This window comes from Callorhinchus milii, unplaced genomic scaffold (genome assembly GCF_018977255.1).
Source record: "Callorhinchus milii isolate IMCB2004 unplaced genomic scaffold, IMCB_Cmil_1.0 Scaffold22, whole genome shotgun sequence".
NCBI lineage: Eukaryota > Metazoa > Chordata > Chondrichthyes > Chimaeriformes > Callorhinchidae > Callorhinchus > Callorhinchus milii.
In genome coordinates, this window is record NW_024704763.1 from 3,417,921 (window position 1) to 3,431,641 (window position 13,721).

At 42.2% G+C, this 13,721-nt stretch overlaps 1 protein-coding gene across 1 annotated transcript; it reads right to left on the reverse strand.

The window, feature by feature from the left end:
* Positions 1-4,585: 4,585 nt before the first annotated feature.
* On the reverse strand, positions 4,586-12,236 carry LOC103188367 (neuronal acetylcholine receptor subunit beta-4). Its single transcript, XM_007908343.2, has 6 exons — positions 12,120-12,236; positions 8,929-9,074; positions 8,182-8,226; positions 7,961-8,070; positions 5,451-6,408; positions 4,586-4,741 (listed from the first exon to the last, which is right to left on the reverse strand). Exons 1-6 carry the CDS (start codon positions 12,208-12,210, stop codon positions 4,610-4,612), a joined length of 1,482 nt encoding a protein of 493 aa, XP_007906534.2. The 5' UTR covers positions 12,211-12,236; the 3' UTR covers positions 4,586-4,609.
* Between the last annotated feature and the right edge of the window lie 1,485 nt (positions 12,237-13,721).

Genomic DNA, 13,721 nt, shown 5'->3' on the forward strand with positions numbered 1-13,721 from the left:
TTGGTTTGGATACTCTTAAGTGTGGTGATAGGTTTCCGCATATGTCAGACATCCGGCTGACCAAAAAGGTCACTCAATTGCTGGTTAAATCCTAGTGATACCCCTCACTGGACCATTCTGTCCTGCCCCCTCACCCCCTCCATCTAACTTATCTGGAAACCCAAGGATTATGAGCATTATTTGTCTAGTGAGGAGTGTGAACTCTCTCAGCGGGAGACACCTATCTTTCTATTTTATATAGCGCCTTATCATGTCTTCAAGAGCACGTCACAGAATACACTGTAAAGTGAATTGACTGTATATTTTGTGGGCCAACATACATACATGTGTGAGACTCTCAATGATTTGTGTGGCATCCTCAATAGAATGCGCCATGACCTCCACAATAGATGGCTGGTTTCCCACCCTCAGTTCGGGTGCCCGTCCAGCACCTTGAAGCACTTTGAGACATCCTCCGAACGTGAAAGGCACTGTATCAATGTTAATTGTCTTTTATCTACAATGCCATGTGAGGAAAGGGTGATCCAGGTATAAATTGTCTGGCACGAAAAACAAATAGATGATACAGTGTAGCAAGCAGATAGAGAGTTACTTCATATTGTTGGGTTGAATAATAGCACAGGATAAAAATACAACTCCCCCCCCACCACCCCACCCTCCCTCCTTGCAAATGGCAATGTATTCTAGGGTTAGGTTTGTACCCGATGGGATTCAGAGCGCACATACATAAGAGGGGATGTACCTGAGGAATGGAAAACGAGACTCGGCTCAAGTAATGTACAGCAAACAATGCTTTTCAGTATAAAGTTTCTCACCTCCGATAAGCAACAGGAAAAGAGTAGAGGACAGGAGCAGAGGCTGGGATACGTTCTTCATTGAGCTCCTCGGTTGCACCTTGAGGGAAGGGAACAGGAATCGCAGGGCGGCGAGGCAGAGCTGAGCAATGGGAATACTTATCATAGAATCATAGAATCACAGAATGTTACTGTACCAACAGAGCATTAAAACAACAACAACAACAACAAGGACCGAGCCCCTCACAGACCAGACAGAACCCACCCCCAACACACACATACACTCACTCACTCACTCACTCACACTTACATACACATAACCGTCTTCACTTCCCATTGCGTCTCACACATAAACACAGACGCACAGAAATCCGAAAAAAAAATGATTGCTCATGCAATTAGTACCTCAGAAACCGGAAAGATGGTCAAATGCTTCTTTTGCGTACGTCTGTGGTGAGAATGCCTAGAATCCGCTGTGGCACAATTCGCAGACGGACGAGGCATCAAACCCAGGATCAGTGGGGAGGTACCAGTCAGCATCCGACACGTTAGTGAGCAGCTGAGGACCCGGAGTGAGGAGCAGAAGGAGGAAAGGGGATTAACTGCCACCAGGATGGAACATTTCCAGGTTTAGGAAAGGCAATGCATATCATTTCTGTCTTGTCGAGGCGAGTTGTTGGAGGATGGAAATACGTAAAGCGAGAAAGCGCTCCTCTGTAAATATTACAACTGGAATTTATTTCTTCCTCGTAAATCCACTGTTAGACACTTGTACGTTTAATGCGATCCTGTTACTAAACTTATTCTTAAATATACACCTAAACGGGGATCCAGTTTAAAGCAATCCTCCTTTTCCCTCTTTGACAGAAACGTATTCATACTGCATTTATTTTATTTTTAGGTCGAAGTACAGTTTCCATAGAATCTCAAATAGCTATGACTGTATTTGAAAGTGTGTCTCAGTAAGACTTGTGTCACAGAACATGTCTATTTGTACTGTACTAAGGTATAGTATTGTATATCTATGTCGCATAGGTTTCAACCAGACAGGAGATCTCATTAAACCAAGCACCGCCCGAAAGAGTAATCTCACAGTTTATAATATCCTTTAAAAACACTCGAACACTCCTTGTACTAACATTAAATATATTATTGTAAATTGAAAAACAAAACGCTGGGAGCCCCTCATGTGTGCCCATTGACCGGTATCCCTGACTAAATGGTCGTTAAATCTGCAAAACAATTGAATGATGATTTGCTGTAAACTCAGGGGTTTAGATGTCTTCTGAGTGGGACGATCCCCTGCCCTTAGCCGCTGGTCTGAGGCTGAGACAGCTTAGCTCATCGTCCCATGCTTAACCTTTAATACATCTTCATGAACTCCCAGTGTTTAATTGCATGTGGTGTAACGTTTCCATCGCCATCACTGTTCACACCTCGACCTGCTTTACTGCAGTCTGACTGCCTCATACTGCACTGTAATTAAGCGTCCACTTATTCATTCAGGTCAAACCATCGCAGGTCATAAAAACATGATCCGCTATTTCAATGATTTAATGTTGACAGTCAGTTCTCTCCCGCAAATTATACAGTCAACTCACTTTATAGTATGTTCTGTGAAGCGGGTTGAGATGTCTGAACAGCCTGATATCGCACTATATCAAATGCAAGGATTAATATTAGTAGTATTTTGCTTTGAGTAGGTTTGTAAACAAGAGAAATGATTCAATATTTAAAAGCCAATGCCGTGGCCTTGTGTCTTCACCTATTAGAGAGTTTTTTTAAAAAATATGTGATGTACATTCTGGGCAGAATTTTGAACCAATATATATTTCGGTTTGTTTTTAGTGAGGGAGCATCTAATAGTGTACACTGAATATAAAGGTGAGATTGTGTTTTAGTCTCACAGTCCTGGAGACAGGAGCAGCTTTGGTTACTGTACAGGCAAACTAGGCAGTTGCCAGGGCTGCAGATTTCTGGGAGAAGCAATTTATTTTGAATGCTCAACCAGTGAAATTGAGATGGACGGTGGTGCAACGAGTGTCACGTGCTAGCATTGATGGTGGCCTATAATTGTTTTAAGATAAATTCATCTCTCTTAAGATAAAGCTAAAGCTATCGAACTTTTAAGGGTGTAGGAGGGGACGGAGGATTGTCCTGAGCAGCTTCTGCCCTCGCCCCCCACCGCCCCTCGTCCTCGTCTGCATGCTCCCTCTTGGCGAAGTCATCTGGAGATACAGGTTTAACTCCTGCATGTATGCACATGACATCCAAAACTATGCTCAGTGAACAACCTTGGCATTCAGTTTGCTCCTCAGCTCCTTTCTCCCCCACATCCAATCTCTGACTGATGCTTTTCTTCACTCCACCACATTGCTTGCCTCCACGTTCACCTCACTTTCAATGCCACTTAAACCCCATTCTCGCCCTCATCCACAAACCCTTTATTCCATACTTGAAAAGAAAGGAATTGCAGGGCTGTGTGGTAGGAGCAGGGGAATGGGACTAGTTGGTAGCTCTTTCAAAGACCTGGCACAGACCCAATGGGTCGTATGGGCTCCTTCTGCCATCCCATCCTCGCCTGATTCCATTGGCTTCCTATCACACAGAGAATACAGTTCAAGGACCTGGTCCTCAATTTCAAAGCCCTCCATGGCCTTGCTCAACCTGCATGTTGCCTTCACTCAGCGGGCTCCTGCCTGCTTCACGTCCCCCGCCTCGCTTGCCCCACCAGCCTTCAGCCATTCTGCCCCAACCCTCTGGAACTTCATTCTGCAATCCATCCGCCTCGCCCCCTCCTTGCCTCCTTCAAGACCCATCTCAAGACCCTCCTCTTCGACTGTACATTTGATCACCCTCCTTACACCCCATGCCCTCTACCTTCCCCAATCCTAACCCCTAGCCTGGGTCCGAAACACTGATTGTCCAGTGCCTTGGGATGTCCTCCCGACGTGAAAGGCGCTCTACAAATGCAATTTTATTGTTGTTGTTGTTCTGTGCTGTAGAATTTTATGATTCTATGAAGGAGAGCATTGTTTGGGTATAACAGTCACTGGATAGTTAGACTCTATTGTCTGCAAGTGAGAAATAGCATTCAGGTGTTGACATGACATCACTAATTGATGACAACCAGACTTGTCCAGTTCCCTCTTGATTGGTGGTCAGTCTTCTTTGAGATGTTTCAGGGTTATAGGGGCTATAATGTAAATATGTGTACTATTTTATTTCTGTGTGCACATCGATATCCGGTGAGGTTAGGATTAGGTGATTTCATAGACACAGCCTCCTGAGTGCTAAATAAAGAATAGTCACTTGGGGGATGAGGCACCAGAAAGCAACAAACACAAGTGGAACTCTACCCCAGGATGAAGCAACACCTTCCGTAGAGAATTGAAAAGAGGAGGATTTATTTTCATAAAGTTCCTGTTGCTTAAACAGGTAAGGACATTGTGCAATTGAAGAGGTCTTTCTGGGTCTTTATGTACATAAAGTGTAGACTTTTTGATAGATATACTTGAACAAAGTTTGTCATTTAACAGTTTATTTAGAGCATTCCAACTGTCACAAAAATTGAAAAAAGTCACTTTTTTTATTACACTGAAACTCTATTTGTTTAACATAAATTGATTATTAAGACAAATTTATGTACGCTATGGTATATCTTATATAATGACTCTTGATATAGAGAAAGCTTTTTGGAGACTCCAAGAAACTATGAAGCAAAGAGTTCATGTTTCTTGTGCAAAAGAATGCGGTAAAAAGTTTCTGAACAAATGAAAGGCTGTGAAAGTTCTTGTTGCCAAGGCTGAGACATGTCAAGGATAGGGGTGATTGTAAACAATTGGTTGCAGAAACAGTCCAATTGTCCCCACAACGCAAACGACCACAAAGATCCAGAGAAACAAGCGATCCACCACCATGGCTACGTACTTCCAATCTTCAGTCACCTGAAAAAAAAAAACACCACATTGTTTTTTTAATGAAAAGCAGGCTTCTGTATCAAACTACTTCCATATGTCCTTGGCTGCATCCATGTGGAATTGTAATGCTCAACCGGTGGTGTGTTTGTTAGTGCTAGCCTCTCCTGCTAGCTTTAATTTCTCCACTTGTGTTAATTTCTGTTGGCCCAATTCTTAACCACAAATAGCCATGAAATGAAAAATACTTCCTTGTGGTTTGACATCCTGATACTACAGGTGCTGAGCACTAGATCTGAAACCCTAGATTCCGGATTCAACTCTTACCCTTCAAGTGAAATGGGTGCTATCTTTAAACATAATTCTGTGGGGAGAATGAGGAGGTGATCTGTGTCTTTCTGTGAGTGAACTAGCAATTTGTCTAGAAAAGATTTGTCCAGCGAAGATGCATCTCACAATACTGGGTACATCTGCTTTGATTCAAGTCGTCTTTGATGCCGTCAGACTCATCAGTGAGACTTGGTGTGTAGGTAACCTGTGAACCTTCTAAGAATCAGCCTTAATGGAGATACCTACTAGTACAGGTAACAAGTGCACTTAGATGTGTGTGAGAGAGAGAGAGGTAATACACAAACTACTGAAAATAAACACTACCTCAAATCATAGGTTAGAGAGAGCATTGTGTCCAAGCCTAGCCCACATCATGGCCTTATTATTTTAATGACGAACTCTCACTTACGCTTTCATTCTCATCCTCGTTCTTCATGTTATCCGCTATGAATTTCACACCATCGATTGCCTGCTGCACCTCTGGCGAATATTTCATTGAGTTCCTCAGCCTCAAGTCTCGGTGACAGGCAAACCCCTCGGGCGAGTCTAGAACACTCAGGTCGCAGTTTCTGGTGGAAGCTGGGTTCACAAAGAGAGTATTGTATCTGTCTTCGAGGCTCACAGCAGCACTGCTGTTTTGACTCTGGTGCAACCTTTGCTCCAAAGAACTGGTCTGGGGTCTCTTTATGAATAAGAGGGCAGGCAGCTTCTCCAAGAATACAGTCTTCACCCACGGCGGCATATCATGAGTACTGGGAGATCGATGATGAACGTTTAGCACACCAACGCTGGTGACAATGGAAAATGTCACCAGGACCATAGCAAACATGAGGTATTTGCCTATCAGCGGGACATCAAAAGAGGTGGGAGGGACAATCTTAGCGATCAACAGCAGGAACACAGTCAGGGCGAGCAGGACTGAAATACACAGAGTTATCTTCTCACCGCAGTCGGATGGGAGGTAAAAGACTAGAACAGCCAACAATGTGATGAGCATGCAAGGGATCAGGAGGTTGATGGTATAAAAGAGAGGTTTTCTTTTAATGATAAAGTCATACGTCACATCCACATACGTTGCATCAAATGGATTCACGTTCCTTCGTCCTGGAAGTGAGATGATGTCCCACTCTCCACTCGGAGTGAAATCATCGATACTTGCTGTGTCAGTTTTCAGCACCAGGTCAATTTCCGTGTAGTCATAAGTCCAGGATCTAAATTTTAAAGTGCAGTTTTGCTGGTCGAACGGGAAGTGCTTGACTTCAATCTTGCAGGAGCTCTTGTAGATGGCCGGGGGCAGCCAGTAAATGCTCCCATTGTAGGTGATGATGACATTGGTGTACACAGAGACCTCGTATGTCCCATCGGCACTAGAGAGAGATGGGCCGCCATCAAAGAGGGAATGATAAAGGAGAGACAGAAACACAAGGGAAGGAGGATGCATGCAAGTGATGGGAAGGAGGCTGTATAAGTGAGTTAAAGCAACATATAAACAATTTGCATTTATATAGTGACCCTCACACAGGGTATTGTCCCAGAGCGATTGACAATGGGTAACAGTGGTGGAACATGACCCCGAACCAGTGGGAGGTTACTAGTTGAGCAGGAAGGTCTTCAGGTGCGACATGAAGATGGGGAAGGAGGTGTCAAGGCAGAGGAATAGAGGCAGAGTGTTCCAGAGTTTCGGGGTGTATTAGACAGGATGCGATACATATTTTAAATTCACTTAAGGAATTAGAAAGAGAGATGAATTATTACAAAAATAAAGCAAACTAAAAGCCGGAAGACTTAAGAACAACATGACATACAATATTGAATAGATTGAAGAGGGGATTGAACAAATACAAACCAGTTGAAAGTACTATCAATCCTCTGATGGTTCAGTGAGTGTATGCAGTGAGTGAATATCTGTGCCATAGATATTGTGAAGCTCTGGCTTTGCATTCTAATTTGTCCTGAGTTAATTGAACTCAGTGGAGGCAGCAGCTGGGAATACAGTTGGCAATGTGAGGTGTAAGTCAACTGATGTCTAAAATGTATCAGCTTCAATATAAAGGTGCAAAAATGACTTAGATTTTGGGGTATGTAGAAGTTTCTGTCAATGGGTATCACTGGGTCTAATTTGTGCTACTACTCAACAAGCAATCCTCTTAAGATTCATTGGGCCCATGAGAACTCTACTGACATTGAGTAAATAATGTTGGAGTGGAGTTATTATAATAATAATCTTTGCATTTGATATAGCACCTTATCACTTTGTTGAGGTGTCTCAAAGCGCTTCACAGGATATACTGTAAAGTGAATTGACTGTATTTTTTGGTTTGATGTGACCCAGCTTCTGCTTATTGAAAGGAGTCCCCGTTTGCCTGGCACTGTTTTTTTATTTAGAATGGTTCAAGAATCCTGTTGAGAAATTCGTCCAAATTGGACCCCTTGTGTTTTCAAAGCAAGAGTGAGCTCAGTTCTGAGTTTGGGAATGACAGTTGTTTTGAGGGTAGAGAAGCTGCATTATTTGGCATTTTTGATAAAGTAAAACATTATACAGTAAAACTCACATACGTTTGATCTGTATAATTGCTTAAGTCCTACGTTGGCCCAAGTCCCATTCAAGAATTTACATTCTATGCACATTTGACATAACTCATACGTTGCATAAATCATATTAGTAGCGACTGTTTGTGGGACACTGCTATGCACAATGAGCTCCTGTGTTTTGCCCACAGATATACAGTCAATTCACTTAACAGTATATTCTATGAAGCGCTTTGAGACGTCTAGAAGACGTGATAAAGCGTTATATTAAAATGCTACATTTATTATTATTAAATGTATGGAAACGACTGATACGACTTATGTGAGGTTTACTGTATACAAGAGAGAGAGAAAGAGAGATTGTCAAATGACTATGGCCATCGAACTTACTTGTTGTAAAGCACAACATCAGGGAGCCAAATGAGTTTGGAATGTACCCTTACTTTGCAAATTCCGTCATAGTCAGCAGGGTCCCAGGACAACCGGTAATCGAACCATTCCTGGCATAAAATAGATGCAAAGTAGAGACTATCCATTTTCAACATCAAAAGCAGACAATCCCGGATGTTTTCCCGATTCTCAAATGGGTTAAGAGTTATGGATATACTGACCTGCTTCAGCCAGACATTTGTTGTCATGATTTGTTCACGTTCATTCTAAGAAAAGAACATAAACAGTTAAGAATGTGTGGGAGGAGAGAAGACAAACTGAACCCACTTGATGCCTAATTCATTCCAACATGTCATTTAGTTATGGATACCATGAAGGGTGCAAGTTGTTTTGTTTTTGTTTTGTTTTCCAGGTCATAAAGTCTTGATTCCAAGGAAGCACCAAATTAGAAAAGGTATTTTAGTCAATCAAGCCCATTCCTATCACAGACAGTATCAACCATGTCATGGATACTTCTGGACCAATTTCACCTTCAAGAGATCTTCTCTGATTCTCAAATGTTTCTCAGAATATTCAAGAACAACAAAATGACATTTGTATAGCGCCTTACATGTCAGAAGGACATCCCAAGGCGCTGGACAGTCAGTGTTTTGGACCCATCTATCTATTCCATCACTATATAACACAAATGTAATGGTTTCGCATCCCATCCTCCCCCATTTCAGTGGCCTCCAGATCCCCCACAACATCTTTCTTACATATCCATTGAATGACATTTCTGATGTCTACCTTTCATGGATAAATGTGTCACTATATGCTAACAATAATCTCTTTTCGTACACCTTTTATCCATTCATGGGTCCTGCATCCTCTTTGAAGTTCAGTCCTACCCATCTTTTACCTAGGTTTTACTAAATGTCCTCGAAGAGTGGGAGGCATCCCTGGTTTGTAGGGGGCAGAATACTCACCACATTGATAAGCTGTGCCAGGGAGACCTGAAGCACTATTTTCACAATCTCTGAGTTATTGATGGCTGGTCGAATTAACCTATTGTATCTCTCTTCGTTTAGGAGATACTTCATTAGTTTCTCCTCAGTTTCTGCACCACCACCACCTGTAAAACAGGAAACCTTACTTCAGACCAGAAAATTTGCTGGTAGTAGTACTTTTGCCCCAGGCCAGGACTTGATCTCACAGTGACACTGTGGGACACTGTGCAGTGACACAGCACTCCATTGCAGCACATTGCATTGTTGTAGGTACTATCCTTCATAAAATTGCTAAAATTAAGATTAATTGTGAAAAAGAAAGTAGTTTCTTCCAGGATCCAGGACAACATCCCGCCTGATTAATTGATGGTTGTTTTGTTGGACCTTATTAGTACAAACAACAGCTCCTTTGCCGAGAAATATAATCAATGTACTTGACAATAATTACCTGTGAAACTATTTCATGTTATAAGACACTATAACAATGGAAGGGTATTTATTTTGGCTCCTAAACCCTCAGAAGGAAAAACAGAAGCTTCGCGGACGATACCAGGTGCCATCTCCTTGCCAGGCTGCTCAGTAAACCAAATCCCATGAGAGAGAGATTGTGAGATGGAGGGAGGAGCCACGTCCCTCAATTTTGAGATGAAGGAATTAGTAAAAAGGTCAGGAATCCTATTATGATCCCCCCAAAAAAATCCCAGATTAAAATAAACAATAATGAGTGTTAAAGTATCCTTTGCAATTCAGATTAATGCTGTGTGAATGAAATTGGCACAGTGTCAATTCACTTTACAGTATATTCTGTGAAGCGCTTTGAGACATCTCAACGACATGATAAGATGCTATATCAAATGTAAGGATTATTATTATTATATATCATGGTATATCACCTCAGGGATCGAAGTATGAAGGAGGAGAAAACTCATGTATATGCGGCAATATACACATCAATTTTACACAGCTATACTCAACACCCTTAGGGTTTCCATTTGACTCCACCTCGTTTGGACAAACGCTCCATAGAACCAGCAAAGGAAATCGTTTGATATCCACCCACTTTTCTAAACATAGCTGTATCTCAGATTGAGTCTGTCTCCCGTATACATAAAACACTGACTGTACAGCTACACTAAAATGCAGGGACTACCATCGTAAATTACTTTCGAAATAATTAATTTAGCTCCCCTAAGTTTTTAATGTACAAACTGCAGATGTCTTTAAATGCGAAAGATTTTCTCAAATAATTTTTTTTATTTCAGAAGTTATCTTGGGTGCAATAAATAACAGACACTGATACTACCTGCTATAAGTAATCGATTGTTTTTGGACTAAAGTAAATGACAAAACAATGGATTTGGAGTTAGAATCTAGTTACTGGCCCAGAGACCTTCTATGTCTGTATTTCTCAGCTACTTTCTGGATAAACTCCAAACCATCATGTGGAGTGGTGGGATGGGGGTGGGAGAGGCAATTGTTTTGTGAGCATTCCTAAATGTAAACGGTATTAAGTTGCCAATAACTAATATTCCTAGTTATCCTGCAACTTTTCCCGATGGTGTCCTATCTCTCGTCAATTGCACGTGGGAAAGACGGATCACAACCCTTTTTCCTGTGCTGGCGCATCTCTCTCTCAAGTTGACTAGAACATGCACTGAGGTCATGAGTAATTTGTGACTCCTCCAAGAGTACTTCAGTGTATTTCTCCATGTCTGCCTGTGTACAGGACTGTGGAGTCCTGTAGCTCAGAGGTTAGAGCACTCGCTTTGCAAGTGAGAGACCTGAGTTCAATTCCAGGCAGAGGGCGAAACCTTGGGCAAGTTTCCTTACTCCACACGCCTAATAATAATCCCTCCAAAAACAATAATAAATTGGTCATTTTCAATCTACGACTGTTTGTGGGACATTGCTGTGCGCAATTGGCTGCCACGTTCGCCCATAAATATACAGTCAATTCACTTTACAGTGTGTTCTGTGAAGTGCTTTGGGACATCCTCCTGATGTGAAAAGCGCTATATCAAATGCAAGGATTATTATTATTATTACCTTGGGGGGGTCAATCAACACAGTAGCCCCTTGCCTGCTTCTTCTTACTGTATCACTTAATTCTGAAGGCAGGATGCAAGTTCCTTTGGTTATTATTTTTTCTTAAATCCCTACCCCCTCCCACCACCACGGTCACTGTTCAGGGTTTATCCATCAAGTAGCTGAGAAATACAGTCACAGAAAGTCTCTGGGACCAGTTAGTTGGATTCTAACTCCACATTGTTGTGATTTACTTTACTGTGACTGTGGACTGTTTGGGGATCGTGGCATCGGATCGTAATGAAATGGAATAGTTGGAATGACATCGAATTTTTGAGACATCAGAGTAAGTCGGTTCGATGTTGGACTCCAATGCGTTTGAGCGAAGCCTCCAGTTCTCGGTGTGGATTTAACACAGTCCACGATCGTCATCAACGAAGATCGTAAAGAAATGAAAGTCTTTCCTTTTAACTCGTGTTTTCAAAATGCCGCTTTCTGTGTTGTTGCAATGTGACATCTCCTAATTCCCTATTTCTCTCTCTCTCTCTCTGTGTCTGTCTGTCTGTCTCTCTCTCTCTGTGTCTGTCTGTCTGTCTCTCTCTCTCTCTGTGTGTCTGTCTCTCTCTCTCTCTCTCTCTCTCTCTCTCTCTGTGTCTGCCTGTCTCTCAGTGTGTGTGTCTGTCTGTCTCTCTGTGTGTGTGTGTGTGTCTGTCTGTCTCTCTCTCTCTGTGTGTCTGTCTGTCTGTCTGTCTGTCTGTCTGTCTGTCTGTCTGTCTGTCTGTCTGTCTGTCTGTCTGTCTGTCTGTCTGTCTCTCTGTCTGTTGTCTGTCTGTCTTCAAGCTTCGGCTCACGACCGATCAGAGAACGAGGGGAAGAGACAGACAGACACAGACAGGCAGACAGACAGACAGACAGACACAGAGAGATAGAGACAGCGAGAGAGAGAGAGAGATTTTTTTACAATAGAACCCTGTACTGTACTGGACTGAGGGTTAAAAACCCCATCACAAGCCTTTCAGTGCGAGTCGGAGTCGCGCAGTTGCAGCAGCAGAGAGGTCGGTTGGAAATAACAGCGCGACCGTAAACCCGACTGTAAATAACCCCCCCCCCCCACCAAAAAAAAAGATAAAGAAAGATGCACTTACTTTTAATAATTGTGAGGAAGCACAAGAGCAGCACCACATCCATCTCTGTTGCGGATCTTTTCCCGGAGTCGTCCTTTGCAGGAGGTTTCATGAGGGTTTTATGTGGGAACCAATAAAGTCCTTAACGATATCGAAATGGATGGTCTAAACTGAGTTGGGGGGAGTGGGTTGGGGTGGGGGTGGGGGTGGGGGTGGTGTAAATGAAAGGAATTGGTAGGATGGAAGGAGGGGTAGGAGATGAAAGCCTTGAGGTGGGGATGGTTGAAGCTGCTCTCCTTGGTCCTGAATTGATGGACCTCAGAAGAAAGTGAATGAGAAACGCGTCACTTGACTGACTTTGTTTCATGTGTTGTCCAAACCCCCACACACATCCCCCCCCCCATCCCCACCCCCCAAACACACTGCGGTCAGGTATTCATTTACATCCAGGAAATGTGTATACATCCACTCAGTGCAGACATGAAATTCTTAATGGATCTGCTCCCCAAGGCTGAGCCATCTCAAAACCCCATCCTTTGGCCAAAAACTCTTAGGCTACTAACTCACATACGTAACCCACATTAAAACTTTAACAAGACTTCTCGAGGTTAACAAAGTAATTCAAGTCATTGCACCCCAATACTCGGTATTAGTAAGATGTGTATTTTGTACTTAAGTGAGGGGGGTAGATATGCATTTTTTTAAAAAAAAGACATACTGTGCTTGTGGGGGGTGGGGCATCTATATGTATGTGTGTTTGCAGATATAAATATTATGCATGTTTGCAAGTGCAATTATGTATCAACACGTTTAGTATGAATTCATTTCCTAATTTTGAAACTATAAGAAGTGTAAATGCATTAACCTACAATTAAAATCTTCTCCAAAAACTCCCAAAGTGCATTTTACATTTCCACTGGATTTTACATTTCTACTGCCCTTGTGTAAATATTTTTTCGATCCTTCCTTGAATTATTTTTGATTTACATAAATGCGTGCCTCTCATATTAATTTATCCGTAAAAATGATATATTACTATTTACCATACGATACGCCTTCATAATTCTTGAAGATCTCATGGGAGAGAGGGATATTACATTCTGTTCTTTATGGACAGATCACGTTGGAAGCTTATTTTCTGTGCAGTAGATTTTGAGAGTTAGTCCTGTGCCTTTAGAAACAACTAATGCAATTTTAAATTGGAAATAACATTACATCATGAATACAAAATATATAATTGCATTACATTCGTTTGTAAGGAGAAAAATAAATTGCAGCTATACAGCATGGTACTTGCCCCACTGGGACCACCCTAAGTCAGGGCTCTGGCTCATCTCCAAGATTTATGTTGATCCACACCGGTTTTGGATTACTGTGGAGTAGCCTGGCTATCCCAGGTGTCTTCTTTTGGAGCCAAATTTGTGAAACTAGCTGAATAGAGCAGAACAACGGTGAGTCTAAATTCACTACCCAGAGTAATCAGAGCAGAATAAATGGGGTTACACTTTGTGCACTGTATGTGTACTTGTATTGCAGTGGCTAAGCACTTGTCTGCTCTGTTTGGTTAGTTTTGCAAATGTCTAAAGCATGCAGGGTCAAATTTGCAAAACTGCAGTACAATAA